General features: G+C 33.0%; 1 protein-coding gene across 5 annotated transcripts in view; it reads right to left on the bottom strand.

Annotated features, from left to right (window-relative positions):
* Positions 1 to 10,450, bottom strand: part of NECTIN3 (nectin cell adhesion molecule 3) — a 131,783-nt gene that overhangs the window by 69,252 nt on the left and 52,081 nt on the right. For 3 of the 5 annotated variants that reach the window (XM_017882328.1, XM_017882325.1, XM_017882331.1), the window contains exon 7: positions 3,832 to 4,402. The exons of 1 other annotated variant lie outside the window; for it this stretch is intronic. In XM_017882328.1, coding sequence (XP_017737817.1) covers positions 3,832 to 4,402 — 571 coding nt within the window. Of the gene's footprint in view, positions 1 to 477; positions 4,403 to 10,450 lie in introns of those variants that run through there. One more of the 5 variants, XM_017882320.1, reaches the window with a different exon arrangement.

Here is a 10,450-nt window from a genome sequence, read left to right as displayed (position 1 = left end):
TATGCACATGTACCCTAGAACTTAAAAGTATAATAAAAAAATAAAAAATAAAAAAATAAAATCAAATATTATAGTTAATGCATGCTGGGCTTAATACCTAGGTGATGGGTTGATTTTTGTAGTAAACCACCATGGCACGTCACCTGTGTAACAAACCTGTACATGCACCCCTGAACTCAAAAAGTGGAAGAAAAAAACCCAACCACCTAAAACAAAAAAAAAAAAAGGAAAAAATTCTATAGTGGCCCACATGCCAACTATCCTCAACCTGATATTATAGTCTTGTTTTAGGAAGAGAAAACAGGTTTCTGATTCCCACAAATCATTAATTACATTTTGATAATTAAACTAGGTTACACACTTTAGCAAATATAATGATCATTATACAAACACACACGTACACACATTTAGTAAATATAATAAGGACAAAGAAGGTAACACAGAGCAATGAACTTATTACAGAAATATGCTTCTAAATAACTTTTTAAACTTTTATTTAAAGATTTCTTGCATGGCTACTGGGGCTAACACTTAATACACAGGTTGGTTAAAAAAGAAACAAACAAAACAAAATAAAAAAACCACCAAACAAAAACAACCCAAAACTTAGCGCTGGTACAAACTAAAACCCAAACCCAAACACAATATACGAAAAATTTGAGAAAGGAGCTGTTTATGAAGGATGCATTTTCTAATTAACAAGTAAACAGGAAAGACAATTCAATCTATAATCTACTCCCCTATTAGAATTAAAAATTCAAATTGGGTACCATTTATTCCTTTCTTACATTTTACATTGATTACTTTCATACATAAACTTCTTACTTGTTCATATACTGTGTTTTAGCAGTATTTATCAAAAACAAACTCAAATCAGATGTTTTCACATTTAAAATGACTACATTTCTCTTTATTTCTGTACTTACACACTGTACTCCTACAGCTCCTTAATGCAAAATATTTAGCCATGGGTTATCTTATAAAACTTTCCTGTATATGGCTATTAGAAGCGACACTTACTACTGAAAAACCTTAATAGTTTCCTTAATATTAGACTTAGCAAATAGAACCCTACTAGGCACATGGTAAAATACTAAATCTTTCAACTCTAAAGCACTTCTCAAATATCACTTTTAAAGTTAACCCCTAGCCTACTTTAGTTTCAATGTATTTTAATAAAAATGGCAGAAAAAATAAGAGTTGCATTCATCTTCATTATATTATTGGAATATTTTAACCAGTGTGAAAGAAAACTCTCAAGTGAATTTACAAAAATGCAAAAACAGTTTAAACCATATGCAAGAAATAAATATAAATAAATGGCAAAAAATAGTACAAATATTTTTTTTTCAAGATAGTAGAACTTTCATATATACCTGTCAAATAGCTATGAATATCACTGGTATTCAAAAACTAATTTAACAATATGTTTATTTAATGACTATTCATGTTTTCAAACAAGTCTCTATGTGCAGTAAATATACATAAAGTTCTAATAAACAACAGTGCAATGCTTCCCAAAGTGTTAAGCACTAGTATTAGATTCATCTAACACAGAAACCTTCTAGTTTGCCAAATGATTGGATTAAGGATACAGAATATGTCAAATACTCACTTGTGGTTTTCCAGGTCACACTCTCCCGCCAAAAAAACACAAAAGAAACAAACAAACAAAAAAACCCAATCACACACATAACCACAATGTAAAAGGAAGTTCATAACCAGTATTTATATTTTTGAAATATATTTCTTAAAATACATTGCTAAACTCCTTCAGATTATACTCCAGTTCAGATTTATATAGAATCCTAAATGTGATTATTCTGTTCAGATCCATATAGTATTTCAAACCATTATTTTTAAAAGATGAAATTTTGATTTAAAAAAACAAGTCATAGTTTTACATCTTTCATGGGAAGAAATTTTAGACCCATCTTTCTTCTGGCCACCTCATCAATGATATTTATATTAAAATAAACTTACGTCAATCACAGTGTTTTATCAAAAGTTTTCTTCCAAAACTTGTACTAAAAGTTGTAGTATTTGTATATGTGATTAACCATATTAAAACCCAGACATCTGTAAGAAGATATAAGTGAACTTTATTTACCTGTATCCTTAACCTGATACTACAGTCTTATACTAAGCATTACTTTTGGGAAGAGAAATAAAATAGGTTTCTAATTTCCACAAAATAGTGCTAGTTATAATGAAGAAAACTAGTTTATAATCCTTCAGAATAAACCTTCCACTATTTGCAAGATACTATGAACATGTTAGAATTTTGCCCCCTAAATGTTTTAGATTTGATGAATATTGAGAAACGGCTAGTTGGGAGGGTTTAAAAGTACCTACTACTTTGCCTTTTATTAACAAAATAATATATTTATGATTCTCCTACTAACTTCCACTTCATTGCACTGGCAAAGTAGTCACTTTTTCAAATGACTTATCAATAGAAAAACATATCCTTTCAGCTTCAAAATAGTTGTCATTATTATAATTTTGTAAGACTCCACTGTAGAAGCAATTTAATTACCTTACAAACAAAAAGCACATTTGAAGTTTAGGTAACATTTCTTTCTCAAAAGATAAACGATTCAGAAGGAATATACATAATTTATGTAATAAACAAAACAAAAAACCTCATGTTTCCAGTTTTAATTGTAAAACAAAATCTTAAAATACATACATACACTTAGGAGGAAAAGGAGATGAATGCCAATATCCATTAGCAAGTGTTACCGACTGATTCTATACTTTAGATTTTTCTAGTTAAATCCAATGTTTCCAAGTTTACTCTAAAATTTTCATTCTATACATTTACCCGTTTGAACATCAACATTAAATAACTAAAACAAGATGGTCCAGAAAATTCTTTCTATAGATTATTGGCTGAAATGTCTCATTTCTAAAACTAGTACCTCAGTATTCTGAAATGCTCTCTCTGCATCTTTTCATTTCTATTAGTATGTTTAGGACATAAAGCATTAAAATAAGGCTACTGCTAATGTACCAAAATCCATGTTCACATGACAATGTAAGAATTGTTTTCCAGAAAGGAAAAAAAAAACTAATAATTATCACGTTTGAAAGGCATGTATTTTATTACTCTTGTAGGTATTTTGGACAAAAATATTGACCAGCTAATTATGCTCTTCCACACATCATGTTCACTGAGTTTACTACCACAGTTTTAGTGCAACAAAATATCTTTGAAAAGCCACTCTACAGTAATTATGGCAAGGCTCATTAATATGCAGAGGTAAAGATTTCATTTGTATAGAAACTTAGAAAATAATGTTTGAAAAGGAAAGCCATTCCATCAGGCTAAATATTTTTTGTATATTAAAAAATATATATAAATATTTCTTGAATTACTTTTATAGTCAATTTTGATGCAGTGTCATTGAGTGGTGATAAATTTTGAGAGGTATATGTTAAACAAACATACTTGAGATTATTGTCTTAGGTAAACATTTAATACACAATGTCAAGGTAGTTCCCTTTTTTAAAAATTTTTGTACCAAATAAGTCATACATTTAATATTGACATTTCTTCTTACCTGTGTGCCTCACATCAATAAAGTACTCTGCATTAAAATTTAAATCGAGACAGTAGTACAGCATTGAAAAAAAATTGTAAAGCAGCTTAGATACACCGAACTCAGATTTTACATTTTCATTTGTCAGATTAGAATATAAAAGCTTGAAAATCAACTTGAAAAGCTTATTCTTCCTCAAGAAAAGTATGAACAATCTGAAAATGATCAACTAGTATGAATGAACATTGTACATAGTTAAGTCACATTCAGTGGTTGCTAAACATACCACTCCCTCCTGGAAATTACGGAACCATCTACATGTGAAACTAAGTCATCTTCATTTTCATCATAATGTTCATCACTGACGAACTTCATTCCCATTTTTAGATCTTCATAATAATCCATTGGTCTTTCAAACCTATTGAGATTTTCTACATTGTTCCACTGAGTTTTTTCAGGCTCTTCTATATAGTCTTTACGTATTAGATTGTTCACTGGATTTTTGTTTTCTTTTTTTACACTATCTGGGTAAGAATCAAGCTCATCTTGTTGAAGAACATCTATTTGTGATTCTTTTTGCATATCTGATGGTGGAATGTAGTTCTTGGCAAAGTAGTCTCCACGAAACGTCCGTCTTCTCCTATAGCAGAATATTCCAGCCAAAACACTTACAAGTACTATGAAGAGAGCCCCACCCACTACACTAGCAATGATCGTGGCAATTGTGTCATCCTTAATTGTTGCCAAAGTTGACAATGGGAAGGGCAATTTTTTAGGTTCTGTTGCTAGATCCTCGATGTCAGCAGTTGAGGGATGCCACTGAATTGTAGGCTGAAGGGTGGTAGTAGTAGGAGGATCTAATGGAAACAGTAAAGACAGAGAAGACACAGAAAGGCAAAGAATGTCAATGCAGGCTGATTCAGCAGCAAGTTGACAAGACACCACAGTTAATGAATATATATTCATAGTAACAATAGTTTTTCATTCTTAATTTGATTAAGATTAGAATGTAGTGGTACTTATCTATTTAAAAAGAAAACAAAACTGACATTTAGTCAGTCACCAATAAAGAGAAAGGAATAAAACCTATGGTGTAAACCTATGTTGTAATTCTTCCATTCCAAGTTTATGAGTGATATTGTACTCTAGAAAAGAGGTACTTATTTTTTTAAAGAAGAGTATTACTTAAGTGTCCTATTACATAGCCGGTTTAATAATTACTATAACAAAAAAGTAAATCAAATAATTCAAATGTACATTTTCTTAGCCAGTAGCTCAAGAAAATAAACAGCATAAAAAAATTAAAGTTGTTTCCTCATATCCATTTTACCTACCAATATATGGTTTATTTTTATAAGAGCTGAGAATATCTTTTAAAAGAATGAAAAACTATAGACTCTTGTTTAGGTGGGATAGTTATAAGCTGTTGGTTTTAATGAATTCTCTCAAATATTTTCTTAAAATAAAAAAGTCTCAAAATTTTTGGGAGGAGATATATAGTAAATACTATTATTTAGTAATTAAAAAAAATAAAAAAGCATATGCTTCAACTTATGTTAGCCTGATAGGCTATTACCAAAAGAGACTAATAGACAAAGTAAAAATATGTTATAAAGTAATTAAAATATCATCGCCATGTCTAACACCCTATGAGCAAGTTATCTAAACATTCAGAAATTTAAAAACTTCAACTATATCTGCAAAATTTAATGTCACTACTTTAGGATGGAGTCTCAAAAAGAACAGCTAATATTTTAGAGAGAACATTCTAATAATACTTAAATATTAGATGCAAATGAACCTGTGTATTGACATTAGATAACAGAGAAAATAGCCAGTAATATTAAAAAGCAACTAAACATAAATAGCAAAATTAAAGACTGGTTAATTATCAATTAAGTAGTATTTATAGGTCATGTAACACAAAACTGTAGAGTTTGAAGAAAGGATAAGTTTAAAAATAGTTTCCTTCACAGTGAAAGAAATAAATGACCCAAATGGTAATCTCCTATAATTAATTTTAAATGAGTGGTACTGATAAGAGCTTTAAAAAATGATTGTTAGAAAATACTAAATCTACATGGGGTAAGTTATTCTAATATTACAAGCTAAAGAAAAATACTTACTGAACAGGTTTCATCACGGAATGCCATATGTATAGAATGTGGTAAAAATTTAGCAAGTACAGTATAAAATTTAATAAGTACAATATAACTAATTTTCTATGAGTTTAAATTTATAACAGGTAACCCTGTCAAGTACTTTGAGATGAATATGAGTTATCAGAGTATATTTAAGTGAATCAAGGAAGTTTTAATTTATGAAAACATTCACTAATGGAACAAATTCAATCTCAAGAAAACAAGTGTAGAATTGAAGGATCATGTCTAGTATAAAAGTAGTAAAGTCTCACATAATTCAACTTCACAGCATTAGAACATTAAAATATAGACTAAAAATGAAATCATTTGTAAGACAATTCATGTATTTTCTGAGGAAGCAGGAGTACTGGGAAAGTCAACTTTAATGTATTGAATGTCATCCTTATAATGATTCGCAAAGAAAAAAATACAATAAACTGGCATCAGCATATTTAAAGTAAAAATCTAATTATTTATAATTTGCTTTTCTGCCAGTAGAGTTTTAAAGTTTTTCATGGTTCTTTATATGCTAGTTTTTTTCAGAACAGTGACTATACTTGAGCTCTCACCAAATAAGACACATTTTTACCAAGTATCCTAAATAATGAAAACGTGACATTTATTACTTCTACTTGCAAATTTCTTTATATGAACACAAATGGTCATCTATCGTCCATTTCACTCAGATTTAACAAAATACGGCTTTGAGAAAAATCTAACCAAAAGGATTATTTTAAAATCTTATTTTGTTCATGGTTCTAGAAATGTTTCAACCCACCATCCCACTCCTTAATCAATGTTAAAAAAAAAACTGAGCCTCACTAGTAATGTCATTCTATGAAAGAAAGGACATTTAACACTTCATTATTTTGCATTTTAAGCAATGGAAATATGACAATGCATGCAAAATATTTCTTCTGTTTTCTAATTTACAATAAGAGTCACAATTATTATAAGGCAGGATTATTTTTAATCACCATATCATGATTTTAAATCCTTCCCAAAAGCACTCCTCATTTTTCAGTTAGATATTACTTTTCATACTCTTTGCTGACTGTGTGATAAATGAGTATATAATGGACATAATGACTTTCATAGTTCTTCTCGCCCAAATGAAGAACTTTAAGTTTCCTTTTCTAATGAGTTCTGCCAAACCATAAAACAAGTCATGTAATGCCCCATAAAAGGCATATTTCAGTCTTCTAAGGTATATTTTAGTGTCACAAAATTAATTGGCTTATTTTTCTTTTAGACTTCATATGGGTTATTTAAATATATGAAATAAATGCATTTTAAAGTTTAAGGATTGCTAAGTAAGCAAATTCTTAAGTCTGATACCACACTTGGATCCTAAAACCAATATGACCTGAAATTCAAGTTTTGCACAGGAATAAGAGTTTTAGACACAGTGGCACTTATTTGACATATCAAAATTTGCTTTTCTAAATTTAAAGAGAAGTAACAGGTGTTAAGGGAAAAATATACATCAAAAGCAAACCAGAAAAACACAATTTCCAGTAGTCAGTAAGTACTAGTCAAAGAGCTACTATACCCCTTGAGAGTATTACTATTACATAATAGAGCACAATTTAATAACTGAGGTTGAATATTGCAATCCTAAATCAAAAACCTCTTATCCAAAAATCTTACATTGATCAATGTGGGAAAATGTGTAACAAAATTAAGAACAATTTCCCTCAGAGTTGCTTATTCTGTTCTGAGCAGAACTTTCATCTCTAGTCCTAAGATGCATTTATTTAACATATATTAAAATAATTTATCAAATTTTAAATATCTATTTTAACACTGAGGTAACATTTTTTTCCTAGAGGACAATGAGTACATGCAACAATGAAAAAGATTAATTGGTCATTTATTTTGTGAATTGTGGCTTCTTACTCTTGTAAAAGCCTACTAAGTTTTACTAAATAGTCATTCTGGAAAGGCGGCATTATACCTAGGGAACCTGACATACTCCAAGCAGTTGTTAGACGAGTTAACTAATCTCAGTGTAGTATGCTGTATTACAAGACTCTGGATAGAAAAGTAAAGTCTAACTATTGATTACTAAAAAAAAAAATTCTCGGCCGGGCGTGGTGGCTTATGCCTGTAATCCCAGCACTTTGGGAGGCCAAGGCGGGTGGATCACGAGGTCAGGAGATCGAAACCATCCTGGCTAACACGGTGAAGCCCCGTCTCTACTAAAAATACAAAAAATTAGCCGGGTGTGGTGGCGGGCACCTGTGGTCCCAGTTACTCGGGAGGCTGAGGCAGGAGAATGGCGTGAACCCGGGAGGCAGAGCCTGCTGTGAGCCAAGATCGTGCCACTGCACTCCAGTCTGGGTGACACAGTGAGACTCCGTCTCAAAAAATAAATAAATAAAATAAATTAAAAATTCTCTGCTGGGCACAGTGGCTCACACCTGTAATCCTAGCACATTGGGAGCCTGAGGCCGGTGGATTACCTGAGCTCAGGAGTTCAAGACCAGCCTGGGCAACATGGTGAAACCCCATCTCTACCAAAATACAAAAAATTAGTCGAGCACGGCAGCATGTGCCTGTAGTTCCAGCTACTCGGGAGGCTGAGGCAGGAGAACCGCTTGAATCCGGGAGGCAGAGGTGGCAGTGAGCCAAGATGGCGCCACGGTACTCCAGCCTGCGCAACAGAGCAAGCCTCCGTCTCCAAAAAACACCCCCAAAAATTATGTCATATAATGCCACTTTTTCGAAAGTGCTGAAACTGTGATTTTGTTCATATTTACTCAAAATTTGAGTTCCCTTTTTAAGTTACATAAAAGCAGACTCTGGATTTGTAAATTGATTCCTGATTGTTTTATTCTCAAATTTAATTCATTCATGCAACAAAACTTTACTGAACACCTATCATATGCTAAACATTATTGTAGATAATGAAAATATGGCAGTAATTAAAGCAGGCTTTATGTTTAGACTTATGTTCTGAGGGTAAAAACAGAGAAGCATATAAAAAACAATAAAATTTACATGGCAATACATGCTAAAAAGAAAAAGAAGGGGACCAATAGTAGTAAAGGGGTGAGAAGGGAGGGTATTTTATTTCAAATATAATCATGAAGAAAGACCTTGCTGAAAAAGGTGAAGGTGAAGGCCTTAAGAAATGAGGTAAAGAACTCTGATGATCCCTGGTAAAAACATTCCAGGCACTGAAAACGGTTACTGTAAAAGACTCTGAGGTAGGAATGTGCCTGCTATGTTCGAAGAACAGCAAGGAGTCTAGTAGTGACTCACCCAATGAGCAAAACATGTAAGAAATGAAGTTAGAGAGATCATCTGGAAGGAGGGCTTGTACGGAGTCTTCTAAGTCCAATTGTAAGGATTTGGTTTTCATTGTGGGTAAAATGGGAAGCCCACAGAAGGTTTTGAGGAGAGGAGTGACATGAGCTGACATGTCCTTTAAAAGAACCACCCTAGCTGCTCATTTGCTGACAAACTGAAGGGGGACAGAGGCAAAGTAGGAAAATTAAATGGTTATTGTAACAGTGAAGTAAGAGTGGCTTATGGTTTAGACTAGTGTGTAGTAGCAGTAGTGGAAGAGTTGAAGAACTGGTAAGATTCTGTATTTAACATAATGGAAGAGCTGGTATTGAATTGTTAATGAATTAACTAGGGTGTGAGAGAAAAAGCAAAATCAAGAATAACTATCAAGGGTTGTATCCTGAACAAATGTGAGGAAAGAAGTACCAGTAACTGAAAGAAGGAAGATGAGTACAGAAATATGTTTGGTATCAAGGAGCAACAGAAACATCAGGACCTCTGTTTTGAATATGTTAAGTTGTAAATACCTATTAAACTACTACACAGAGTTAATGATCATTAATAGGCAACTGGACACACAAGTCAGGAGTACTTAACACTGAACTCAGAATGATAAGAGTATAAATTTAGGATATCATTAATTAAATCAGTACATACAAAAGCGTCCAAAATGAGTCTGGATATTTATTGATTTATTTTTAATTTATTATTTTTTTTGAGACAGTTTCGCTCTGTCATGCATGTACGATCTGGGCTCAGTGCAACCTCTGCCTCCTGGGTTCAAGCGATTCTCCTGCCTTAGACTCCTGAGTAGCGGGGATCACAGGTGCATACCACCATGCTGGCTAATTTTTGTATTTTCAGTAGAGACAGGGTTTCACCGTGGTGGCCAGGCTGATCTCAAGCTCCTGACCTCAGGTGATCCGCCTGCCTCGGCCTCCCAAAATGCTGGAATTATAGGTGTGAGCCAACACGCCCAGCCAAGCCTTGATATTTAAATGATTACATAGACATATTGAGTCTAAGGTTTACAAGTAATAACCCACACCAAATTGTACAACAGAAACACAAAATAAATAGTCCTTAAGTATATTTTAACTACGCATTTCCCTGGCTTATTCTCTAATTAAAGAGAGAGAGAGTAATATACTAATATGTAACCTCATTCAGATTTCCAGCCAGGCACAGTAGCTCACACTTGTAATCCCAGCACTTTAGGAGGTAGAGGTGGGCAGATCACTCGAGCTCAGAAGTTCAAGACCAGCCTGGACAACACAGACAGACCACCCCCGTCTCTACAAAAAATACAAATATTAGCTGGGCATAGTGGTGCCCAGCTGAGACCTGTAGTCTCAGCTACTGGAGGCTGAGGTGAAGGATTGCTTGAGCCTGGGAGGCAGAGGTTGCAGTGAGCTGAGGTCACACCACTGCACTCACTCCAGTCTGGGCGACAGAGCGAGACCATGCCTC

The sequence above is a fragment of the Rhinopithecus bieti genome, unplaced genomic scaffold (genome assembly GCF_001698545.2).
Source record: "Rhinopithecus bieti isolate Rb0 unplaced genomic scaffold, ASM169854v2 scaffold_777, whole genome shotgun sequence".
NCBI classification, from domain to species: domain Eukaryota; kingdom Metazoa; phylum Chordata; class Mammalia; order Primates; family Cercopithecidae; genus Rhinopithecus; species Rhinopithecus bieti.
This window is presented reverse-complemented; position numbering and strand designations above follow the sequence as displayed.